Raw genomic sequence first — 13,483 nt, forward strand, 5'->3', positions numbered from 1 at the left:
TGTATACTTTAATTCTAGAAAAGGATTTTCGAATCGATGAAAGAGGAAAAAAGTATTTGTTTTTTATACAAGTAATTTTTTATACAAAAATTACATGATTTAATCGGTAAAACAGAAGGCTTTAGGATCCCCTTAACAAATATTAGTAACATCTTACTGTGAAATGCCAATTGTAAATTGAGAGACTTCAAAAAGAATCAAAGCTATTATTAAACCCAAGGAGAACAAGAAAATCAAAATAATATCGTCATAATTTTATATAATTTGACGTCATATTGGCCGAATTTATGTCATTTTTTAGTGATAAAAATCTCGATCTCAGACTTTATATATAAAGTCATTCTTAGATCTCATCTATCGAGATTGTCATTAAATTGACATTATTTTGATTTTCTTGTTCTCCTTGGGAATGATTTAAATTTTTATTTTCAATTAACTATATAATTGTAGTATTTTATTCGCGCATCAATTATCGTATTGTACTTGTATATTTACTGTTTTTCTTTTGTTTACTTTTAATATTTCTTATATTTATATTACCTTTGCACATATGATTCGTATTATTAAATTACAACTATATTATACATATATTATACATATATTATTATATTACATATTTTATTATATTATATTAGTATGTCATTAAATGTTTCTACTAATTCATTCAAATAAATATTGATATAATTTGTCTCTTCAAGTATGAATATCGCTATAATTTTTATAAATTGCTTGCATTATTCTTCGCTTTTTATCGGTCCACATGCATCTTATTGCAATTCTACGCGAAGTATGCATTTTAATTTTTTATTTATGCAGTGCTCCGTGACCTGTGGCGCCGGAATACGGACGAGGACGATCGAATGCAGAGATGGTGTTGGTGTCATTTCCAGGGACTGCGACCTTGCGGAACGTCCTCATACCGAGCAGGAATGCAAAACGAACGTCGCATGTCCCACATGTAATTGCGTTACCTAAGTTAAATTCGTACTAGATCGAACGACAATTTAACATACTTTAAACGACGATCTGAAAATTCATGCGTAATTCCCTAAGCAGATTATACAAAATTAGAGGCAAATCTGAAATTTAAGCTTCATATTCTGAGATAATAAGAAAAATCTTGTGTCGTGTAATTAATTTTGCTAGAAAATATTTGTTAACATTTCCATTTATTTATGTATGATTTGTAAAATGAATTATTTTCAACTCTTTCTCTTATGTTTCTTATATTTCAAGATAAATAAATTTTAAGTCTTCTGTTTTCGTTTGCATTCTGCGAATTGGAATATTATTTTGCAGAAAAATTATAAAAATATTTTTTATTATTTACAAATATTCTTTTTAAATTATATGTACATATACATATTTTAAGGAACTATAAAATTTTGCATATAACATATTTGTTATATAGTATCTATCATAATATATTATATAGTATCTATCATAATTTTAGAAATATTAGTAAACAAATAAGAATTTAATTTTTTCATAGATGTAATAGGTATAGGCTGAGCATTCTCATGAAGTTATCACTTATATCGATTTCGGCTGTATACTGTAAAATTCATTGCCAGCATGGGAGGAGATGAATAAGAATGTATTTCTTATTCATCTCCTCCCAGGTTTTTTGAAGTGTCACGAAATTATCCTTATTGTCACTCCGATTTTATCAAAACTTCTTATCCAAAATGGATCATAGATTTTCTGGGATTAATGTTTTTCTTCAATTTTTCTCCATAGCTGAGCCTTGTTTTTCAATTGAATAATTTATATTTACCATATTCATCATATTTCAACTTCATATTCATTCAACATCAAGAACATTTGTAACAAATTATGTATGAAGCATGGAAAAAGCGACATTATGGTCTAGGTTTTAATTGATCAGGAGTAAGAAATTTAGTAAAAATCGATGGCATTATGATTACAAATATCAATATTTTTCGTGAAAATCTGGAGATATCATTGCTTCGGATTGGAAGATAATTTTATCTTTCAGCAAGACAATGATATGAAACATATCAAAGGCAAAAAGAAGTTCAACAGAATTAAACTTCTTGCTTGGCCTCTACAATCACCTCCCATAGAAAATCTATAGTCCATTTTGGATTAAAAAATTGATAAAATCGGAATGATTAATAAGGAAAATTATTTCACGGCGCTTCAAAAAATTGGGAAGAAGATGGTTGAAAAATACATTCAAAATCTCGTGGAGTATGCCAAGAGTATGCCAAGACGATTTCAGGCAGTAATCAAAGCGAAAGAAAGTCATACTAAATATTAAAATGTATTTTTTTGCTTTTTCTAATTTTTTTCAAATTTTATTTTTATTTAATAAAAAATAAATATGATTTCTTTTGTTTTAGTACTAAGTAAAACATTTCTCAAAAAAATTAAATATGAATTAAACAAAGTAAAGAAAAATCCGTTATAAACATTAAAATTTTATTAACAACAAAATCTATCTGAGCTAAATTATTTCAAGTTCTTTTCATTTCTTCATAATTTTTTCAAATAAAAGCTTATAATATTAATCTCTTTTTTTTGTCAGTGTCACTGTATATATAATTGCATTTTATTGATTGTATTCTTTTTCTAAGAGCACATTAGATGCTACATGAAAAAAATTTTGTTTGATGCAAAATTTAGTAAAGTAGATATCTAAAAATTTAGCTAAATACAGATGAAAATCTGAAAATAATTTTATTGAACCACCAAAATAATATACGAAGAAGTCGCTTATCGTATTCCTTAACATTTAAACAAAATTGTAATAAAATTACTGATCAGAATATTTCTGTACTTTGGTTTATTGGTAATAATGCAAACAATATTTTTACAAAAATATTGTTTGCATTATTACCAACATTGAATTATTATTTAAAATAAAATTTTTAAAAAATCTTTAAGCTTACGCTTTGGAGACCGGATCATTAAATTATAACATTGGATTCCTAAATCGTATTTCTAATAATAATTAGTTTCTCAAAGAAAGATTTAAATTTTCTTAAGATCCAACAAATAATATTTATAAATTTTTAATAAGTTATCTTAAAAAGACTCAATACAAATATATTTTTTCTTACAAATATCAAAATCACAAAAGTATTATTTAATTATGCAATCTTAATATATTATTTTATTTTTAATTTAGATATAATATATAAAAACTAGTGACACATTCAACTACTCAATTTTAGTATATTGTTTTAGCTTAAATATTAGTATAACATAAAACAAGTACGATTTATCCCATTTCCTCTATTTTTACAAATTTGTCAATTTAAACTTATAAATATTTTATTAATTTGATCCTATATTTGAAAAGAGTTTAAATATCAATTATAACTCTGTAGTACATTATAATTCACTTTATACTGATAAATCATTAATATTTTAGATAAATTCTACGAAAACTTAGATCAGAATAAAATCAATATTAAATGTTATAAACGGATAGCTCAAAGACAAAACAAAAATGACAGTACTTAAGTCATATTACTAACGTCACATCTGGCATTAGTGTGACATCGTCATCTTTAAAAAAAATATTTTAGAAAATGAAAGTATAATTAGTCACTCCTCCCTATATGTAAAAAACTTAAACGTGATGAGTAATGCTGCAAAATGTTTTTACACATTCGGGTAATCAACTTTCTACAATTCCTACATAATTATTTTAATGGACCTAAATTTTTATTTCAGTAACATCGTTCTTTCCGTAAAATGAGAAAATGTGCAGTCCATGTATCTATTATATCTATATGTTTTTTTAAGGAATATTTAAAATCGTTTTATTGGAAAAACAGTTATATGTGATTAAGTGATTCTTTTTATTATACAATGAAACGTGTTCTTACGAAGCACAATGGCTGCGTTCAGCGGACTCATAATTGAATGAGCGCTCGCTGTTACTGATGTATTCTTCCAGATCTAAAATGCTGATTGGATGATCTAAAAGAATACATCAACAGTGAGCGCTCAATTGTTGAGTCCGCTGAATGCATTCTTATATTTTGCAACATAAAATTGCGAAGTACACAAAATATAAGAATATGTTCCTTGAAACACAACTCAACGTGTTTCATCGTGTAAAAGAAATTTTAGAAATAAAATTCTGAGACACAGAAATTATCAAAGAATGCGATTATTATGTACAAAAAGAATATACATGAAAAATGAGATAGTATTTGAAATGTTACTTAGATGGAGACGGTATGTCACAACCCCTGGTGCAGCCGTATCCTCTATCTCCAATGTCAGAGAAATTGATGGATCAACCAATACCTTCCGAATCAACGTAAGTCCTATCTTTTCTGTATAAATACGTACGCGCACACACAGAGAGTATGTTTTCTCTAACTTGATCATTTAAAATATATCCAATGTTTTTGAATATTTATATTAAAAACAATAAAAATGTACCCTTTCTGCCCCTAGGAACATATGATTTTCTACGCAAAGGTGAAGTCCACAACACTTCCTCTCCCTCCCCCTCTCTTCCGCTCCCTTACTTAAGAACGATCGATTTTTTATACGAAACGCGCACGCGAGGTCCACTCATAAACATAATATCTTTAGACCAAGCGACAAAAATAAAAGGAGTAGGGTAATTCTCATTTAGAAAAGGACGCACTCACTTGGTCTAGAGTATCTATTGAGTTGTCCGGGTTCGTGCCGATGTTGAAGGAAAATTTAAACACAGAAAATTTTAGTATACATTTATTAAATTATATAGGTTAATCAGCACGAACTTTCAGAACGACCCAATATAATAAGAGTACGGCCAACAACAAAGCGTGTATGAAGCAAAACCGAAAATGCATCGAAATTTTTATATGTAAAGTGTAAAACTGAGGCTATGTTCAAAAATTTATTGCCAGTACTGAAAATCTATAGTGCATGTAATGTAAACTATAGATTTTTAGTACTGATAATAAATTTTGAAGCACAACCTGAAGTTGCACTAAAACTAATAGTGCATGTAAGAAATAGTACATGTAACAATGGATGCGTTTAACAGAACACAACCGTGTTTTTTTATGAATGTTTGCCTTGAGATACCATTTCTTTAAGTTTAAAAATATAATTCAATCAGCGCAAAAAATATTTCCAACAATTGCAATATAAATATTCTGCTGAACGCAGAAGGGGAGAGTCAATGATTTTATAATGAATAAAGAAGAATGACAACAGAGGTAAATATAAATATAGAATGAAAATTAAATTTGTTTAAAAATAAATAGTAAAATGAATAAGATTAATACTCTAAAAATAGGATTTTAAGAGTATTAACTACTTTTTTAAAAGTAATATTTAACTTTTTATTAAGTATATTTATTATAGTATTTTATTATTAGGTGTACAACTTTGCTTCCGCCGTTTTTTTTCCGAAATTCGAGGTTTTATTGTAAAAAACTGGTTATACATTTATGATTCAAAGTATTGTCCATCGCTGGCCACTACTTTCTCCCATTTTTCGGGTAGCGTACGAATCCCGTGTCGAAAAAACTGGTCATCTTTTGAGGCTATCCACGAATTGATCCAATTTTTTACTTCTTCATAAGACCGGAAGTGCTGGTCAGCCAGGTCGTGTGCCATTGATCGAAACAAGTGAGAAGTAGTCAGAGGGAGCAACGTCTGGAGAATACGGCGGGTGGGGTAGGACTTCTCATTTCAATGTTCCAAGTATGTCTTGACCACTTTCGCAACATGGGGTCGAACATTGTCATGCTGCAAAATCACTTTATCGTGTCTCTCGTTGTATTGCGGCCGTTTGTCTTTCAATGCTCGGCTCAAACGCATCAATTGCGTTCGATACCGATCGCCTGTGATTGTTTCAGTCGGTTTTAACAGTTCATAATACACTACGCTGAGCTGGTCCCACCAAATACAGAGCATGATCTTGGACGTCAAAATCACCGTTCTTGAAGTGTTGGAACCACTCACGACACGTTCTTTCACTAATAGCAGCCTCACCATAAGTATTTGAGAGCATTCGATGAGCCTCAGCCGCAGATTTCTTCATATTGAAGCAAAAAATTAAAAATAAAGTTATTCTCGATTGAAAATGTCAGTTTACGAGCCAAATTCTCGTCATTTGCGGACTCCCGCATTTATGTTTGCCGTTTCTTTGATTCAGTTCACATTTCTGCATTAAAATGTATCTGAAATAATATACAACATACATCATTTAATAATTTATTTATATTAAAAAATCGCCAAAGTAAATTCTTTGACCTCACATAACACTGAATTATTAGAGTCCAGTCTTGTCCTGTGTTTCAGTCCAAATTTTTCGTCTTTTTGGATTTCGAGGAAAACATATCTTAAAATCCTTTTTCGCAGAATTTGTGTACTTGTAATCTATTACATAGTCAGGCATTGTAGCTCTAATGTGTCAATCAACAAATAGATTAAGTTATAAGTACAATGACTACACAAGAAATTCATGTTCACGTATGTCATTAAAAATATATATAATTCCATTGCATTCGCCACTCACTTGTTCTTCTTCTCAATTTGAATGACTCGCCGAATAAAATAACCAATAAACGAACAATTCACCTCTGACACAGAAACTCACTCGAAACAGTATAAATTAAATTTGTTGTTGTATAAATAGTGTACACTATATGTACACTGTACGCACAACCAAGGAAAAATTCTTCTTCTCTCTTACTTTTTTAAAACTTCCAAAAATTCAAGTTATTTCGTTGTAAGCGAATATAAGGTTTAATTGTGTCGTTAATCACGCACAGGCTATGAGCATTAATGTACAAAAGTGGTCATTTCTCAGTTTGTGAAAATTTCCGAGAGAAAGAATCAGTGTACATATGCAACTTCCTTTTGCCTCAATTTGGCGGATCAATCAACGATCGTTATCCTATTGGCCATACTTTTATTATAGGTACTCTAACTTGGCCCAAGTGCGTTCTTTCTCGTTTTACGCATGTGTGTAAAATATCTAAGAAAAGGGATCGAAAGCACGAAGCTTGGTGGGCTAATTTAGTTAACAAAAATTTAAAATAACGCAACATCCAATCCGAGACGAAACACATCCATCTCGGTTCGCGCTTGTCGTAAGACTCTCACAGAACATATACGAGATTCTCTTCGCCGATCTGACTGTAAGCTGTTACATTTTCCTTGTTCTCTCTTTCGATTCTCTCTCTCAGTGATACACTTTATACACATGCGCGAAACGAAAAAGAACTTGATCCAAGTAGAGTGGATATAAAGAGAGAGGGCGCCAATGCATGTGTGCTGATTGGCTCCGCCATTAAGCATCCTTACTGTTAGTTAAAAAGAAAACAACGTTAAAGAAAGAAGAAATTAAGACAAGAAATTACATCATATAAATATATGATCTGGGATATCAAGATATCGGACACCAAATGGCGGTTAATTGGCGTCACTCTCTATATCCAATCTAGGGCCAAGTGAATATGTCCTTTTCTAAATGAAGATTACCCTCACTCCTCAAATTTCTGATAATGCTCGGTTTAGAAATACTATTTCTATGGATAAAACCCACTTCGAATAGAAAATCGTACGCCTTACGGTAGGAGGAATGTGAAACTCGCTTTGCGTGGAAATGTATGGCCCGAATATGATGGAAGAATACCATGGCGCAATGAACGCTTTCTCTCTTTCTCTGCCCTCTCTGTCTATGGATGTTGCTTGAGAGACAAAGCTTTTTTTCTTGTTTGACACATCATAAGGCATCTTAGATTCTCTTTCTATAGAAAGAGAAATATAAAGTGTGTTAACAAGGAAAGTTCAGTACCAATTTCACGACGCGAAACATCGGTATTCATAATTGATTCTTGCATATAAGACTGACTTAAGTACAATCTTAAGATGTCATAAGTCAATTCAAGGACTGTATTAGCATCATAAGACATTATTTAACAGTTTTAAAATAAAAACGGATTATAAATGTATAAATACTGCCCTATGTTTAGCGTTTCAGAGTTGGTAGTTTGATTCGCGGACGTCCATAGACAGAGAGGGTGAAGATTTAGAGAGAGAAAGTCCAACTGTGCACACAAGGTCTGTTCTTTTTGACTAAACTTTTGCACCAGTTCATCTTTCTTCCTCTTTTTTCTTACTGGAGAGAAAAAGAAGAAAGATGAACTGGTGCAAAAGTTCAGTCAAAGAGAACAGGTATCATGCTATCCTTCCACTATGGGTCCGAAACGAGAGAGAAAGTGGCAAAGTGGTGAAATTCATTTCGCGTAGAAAATTATATGTCTCTAGGCGGCGAGTAAATGCAGTGAACCTCACTCCCTTCAAGTGAAAAGTCGTATGCCCATTAGTATATAGCAAAAATAAGACATTATTTTTTTAACTTTGTTTGTTAATAACTTTTAAATAGTAACTATTATCTAAAATCTTTTAAAAATGATCATGACATTATATGTCAAGGTCAAATTGGCGCAATGTTTATTAATCCGAATAATGATCATGTATTTTTATAATGACTTTGTTTTATTATCAGAAATGTGAAATAATCCAATAATATTTCATTAACTATTAGGGAAACTTACAAAATGGTAGAGGATGTTTCGACTCAGTTAATCCGCTCTACCTGCCCATGAAATATTTGGCGATTATTTTCATCTTGTATATAGAATGATCAGAATCATATCAAAAGATATAATTTCTTCTGCATTTGATGCCGACAGTTATATTAATATATATATTGGAATCTGAAATATATGTGCCGATAAAGCTCCACAAAATGATTAATAATATTGTCCCAGCAAACGAGAATGGATTGAAATGGATTAAAATGGATTGAGATTTTCAGAAATACGGATTCATGAATGTTAAAATGAATCTTTTTTTAATCGTGAATGCATTTTTATTCATTTATAAAAATTACATAAATGTCTATGACTTTGCAATCCTGAATGCATTTTTATTCATTTATAGGAATTGCACAGAGCATATCTCTATGTCTTTCAATTTAAAAATAATATTCATTATTTTCTGTGCATTATGAATACTATTCAATTCAGAATTGTGAATATAGAAATTTAAGTAATTGTACTCTCAATTGACTCGATCTATCGATGAAATCTCGAGTCACTGACGCATGCGTAGGATAGTCGGGAGTGGGAATTAACGATGTCAAAAGGCGAAAGAAAAGACATGAGTTTGAGTTCGACATGTAACAATTAACTGATAATCACATTAGACATCCAGTCAGTAATCCAGTCAGAAATGATAATGGAATCGACATTGAATCGATATCGATTCGACATCGATTTGATGCTTTCGATGTCGATTTCATTATCATTTCTGACTGGGAAGCTATTGTAATAAGCGACAATTGTATAAATAAATTAAGTAATTATGTTAAGCAAGTGAATTTTATTTAAGCTCTGATAATGTCGATCCATAAGCAATCAAACAACAATAATTAACAGTGAATAAAAAGTACAGTTTCTTTGTTTCAGTTAAATATAATATCAATCAAAAATAATATCAGCAATTTCTGTGCAATGTAAATTCTGATGTGAATTCTGATGTGAATTCAATTTCATATTCTGAATATGAAAGTTTTTCGATCTAATTGAATAAAAAAGTTATTATTTAAAAATTGGTACTGAATCTTTCCTTGTTTAACACATTTTATGTTTCTCTTTCTATAAAAAGAGAACCTAAGATGAATTATGAAGTATATCAAACAAGGAAAGATTCCAATTCACCGGTACTGATTTGACGACGCGAAACAAGCCAGTATTCATAGGCAATTTTTACATTTAAGTACAATCTTAAGATGTAAATCAATCCAAAAACTATATTAGTAGCTTAAGACATTATTTAAGACGGTTTTAAAATAAGAACAGACTATGAATATCGCCCCATATTTCGTGTTTCACAATTAGTAACTCTTGAACCCTATTGATGATGTGGAGCAAAAATAGGCGTGGTTTGACCGAATTGCACACTATGTAATCCTTCCACCAAGGGTGATCTCATAAGTTGGGGGCATTCTATATATAGCACTGTGCAATCATGTTCGTTCGAGCTAAAGTATTTGAGATGAGCGTAACCTATTTTGAGAAATATATTTTGACAAGGCATCAAAATTTAAGAGGAGTCAATCAATTCTCCTTTAAAAACATCTTAATCTTCCGCCGGCGGATGCAAGGTCTTGCCAAATCCGCAAGTTAGAATTGTTTTTTTCAACTTTAAAGAAAATGAATAAATAGATATTTGTTTCTATGAGAAATATATGTTTTTATTTCTTCTCCCACATATTTGAAATAATTTATTACTCAGCAAACCAGAATGGATTGAAATGAATTGAAATGGATTCAGATTTTCAGAAATATTAAATTCAATGTTAAAATGAATGCTTTTCAATTCTGAATGCATTTTTATTCATTTATAGGAATTGCATGGAGCATATTTCTATGCCTTTCAATCTAAAAATAATATAAGCTTTTTCTGTGCACACGTACACAATTGTGAATACAGTTCAATTCAAAATTTTGAATAGGAAATGCAGTTTTTCAATCCAATTGCATCCAATTGAATCCAATTAAATCCAATTAAATCTAAAAAAAGTATTCGCTGTTTAAAATATGCATTCAGAAAAAATTTCAATCCATTTTAATCCATTCTCGTTTGTTGGGTACATATTAAAATAAAAAACTGCTTTCAAATGTTTTAAAACAATTTCATTCTTGAGTCACTTTTAATTCTGCGTCCATCGCATGCATGCGAATATCACAACGTGCGAGTATCACGACGTCCGCTGTTCGAGGGTTAAATAAGATCTCAATAACAGATAATATATAAAAATTAAAAGAAAATGGGATAGTAATTATAATTAGAGTGACAATAATATTATAGATCTAACAGCTCTTCTGTTTCTATTTTCAAATATAAGTACTCACATATATTGATATGTGTAAGTATTATATTTATATTTGAAATAGATAAAATATAAGTATTTTTATGTATATAAGATAATTGATATAAGATAATTTTTTATTTACGATAATATAATTGAACTTCTAAATGTAATTGAATATAATTGAATATAATTTCTATGAATTTCTCATCTTGATATATACAGATGAGTAATATATGTATTTTTATTTTATTTTGTAATATAATTTGTAAAAGAAAATGCAAAGAAACAAATATATATTTTATTTGATCTAAATTTAAAATCCAATTTAGGTAGTCCGCGAGGCGATCACCAAATGATTAATTCATCAAGTTCTCAGCTCCTATAAACTTTCCGTTTCGCTACAATCCTCGCGAGATATGTAACATCGATCGCAATTCGAGAACAATGGCAGCGGCTTTATAACAACCATTACTATCATAGGAAATTCCATAAGATGTTAAATCTAAATTCCCTTCAGTCGTTTATAACTTTCTCTTTTTGTATAACTATTTCATAATTTCCTCGTATCTCTAATGTCATTTTACTTTTCCATTATCGTAATGATTTTATCACAGATTTATTTTATACGAGAATAAATAAAAACAAAAGTTTCGCTTATGCAGGGAATATATAATAGGAGTCGTAGATGGGATCTTAAGGTAGTCCTAGCAAACGAGAATGGAATTAAAATTTTTTTCTATCCGAATGCGTATTTTAATTAACGAATACTTTTTTTGAATTTAATTAGATTCAATTGGATTCAATTGGATTGAAAAATTGCATTTCCTATTCAAAATTTTGAATTGAACAATATTCACAATGCACAGAAAAAGCTAATATTATTTTTAGATTGGCATAGAGATATGTTCCATGCAATTCCTATAAATGAATAAAAATGCATTTAGAATTGAAAAGCATTTTAACATTCGTGAATCAATATTTCTGAAAATCTGAATCCATTTCAATTCATTTCAATCCATTCTCATTTGCTGAGGTACACTTGCGAATTAAAAGTATTCAGAATGACTTGAATTTGAAATTATATATTGTACTAGATGACGTTGACACGCTTTATGCAATTATAATGAGATTGACCATTTCAATATAAGCAATTAGATATAAGCAATTAAAGATATAAGCTGAAATATAAGCAATTAAAAACTGCACATTTTATACGGATCGCCTCTACAAAGTAAAAAAATTTAATTTTAATTTTGTAGGACCTAAATTAGTAATGAAATGTTAACAAAAAACGAGTACATAGAAGAACTTAAACCGGATATTGTAAAAAATTTCATAATTTTTGACTCTTTAGTTTGGAAAATAAAGCCATGAAAAGAATGCAATTTTTTATTTTATTTGACATATGGAAGTGGCATATGAAAAGATCATTGTGGCAACCGCACTTCTCGTGTATATCGCGTTCAGTTCAGAGCATTCGGAATTCGTATGATGATGAGGTTACAGATCGATCTGATATTGTAACCTATGTATCTTGCAAGGGATTTTTCTTATTTATGATAATCTATTAAGTAGACTTATGATATATGTTATTGATAGTGCGATGTTTTCATATTTGTGCACTTAATCTGCGTCTGCGCGTTTGTGGAATCAAACGCGAACAGGCGGAATCAAAAATTTTCTCTCACAGGCGAGAGTGGGAGTATCAGCCACCGAGCGCGTGATGGGATTTAACTTTTGAATGATACTATATTGTCGCGAGTGTACCTACCTTAAAAAATTAACTAATTACAAATATAAGAAAAATAAGTCAAATATAAGAAGAATAGCGACTATTGATCAATTACCTAAAATTTAAGACTCCACAACCATCTACAACTCCACATTATAGTCAGTTTTGATAGTTGTAATCTTTATTTTAAAAACAAAATTATAACATATTATTTTAATGTTAATAGATTATAATTATATATTCAAACGTTTCGATTTTTACTCCGGTCATTTTCAATGATAAAATTCTATCAATCGAATGTCTTACCCTTATCTATTGTTATCAATTTAAGTTTTGTTACATTTGTTTTTTATTACTGATTTCGTCTTTCTGTTGTTGCCGCAATATGTATTAGTTCATCTAAGATTATTTCGCTTATATTATGAGGAACATAGCAGATCTTAGAGTTTTTTGGTTCTAAAACTTTGTACATTCTTACAATATTTTCCAATATGTATTTGATTGCACTAATGTAAATAATTATTTATTATTTGTTATTTATTATTTTTCTAAATTAAAATTGTGGATACTTATTCTCTCTAATCTGCTATTATAATTCCTATATTTAATTGTATAATAAACAATAAATATAATAACGCTCAAATGTTTGCACAGCAATATAAAAATTTTATAAATATATCTAATCAAGCAAAAGAAATAGATGTATGATTAATTAATAATTTGACATATATTTAAATATAAGACATAAACGTCTATTAATAAACTTCTCTCATTCTTTAGACGGTACACACACACACACACACACACACACACACACACACACACACACACACACACACACACACACACACACACACACACACACACACACACAC

The 13,483-nt window shown here is 29.9% G+C and overlaps 1 protein-coding gene across 1 annotated transcript in view; it reads left to right on the forward strand.

Moving 5' to 3' along the window:
* Window positions 1-816: 816 nt before the first annotated feature.
* LOC108685029 (ADAMTS-like protein 3) overlaps window positions 817-13,483 on the forward strand; it is a gene marked incomplete at its 5' end in the record, with an annotated part of 54,403 nt that continues 41,736 nt past the window's right edge. The window contains 2 exons of the mRNA XM_018189639.1: window positions 817-958; window positions 4,207-4,300. Coding sequence (XP_018045128.1) covers window positions 817-958; window positions 4,207-4,300 — 236 coding nt within the window. The remainder of the gene's footprint in view (window positions 959-4,206; window positions 4,301-13,483) is intronic.

This window comes from Atta colombica, unplaced genomic scaffold (genome assembly GCF_001594045.1).
Source record: "Atta colombica isolate Treedump-2 unplaced genomic scaffold, Acol1.0 scaffold144, whole genome shotgun sequence".
NCBI classification, from domain to species: domain Eukaryota; kingdom Metazoa; phylum Arthropoda; class Insecta; order Hymenoptera; family Formicidae; genus Atta; species Atta colombica.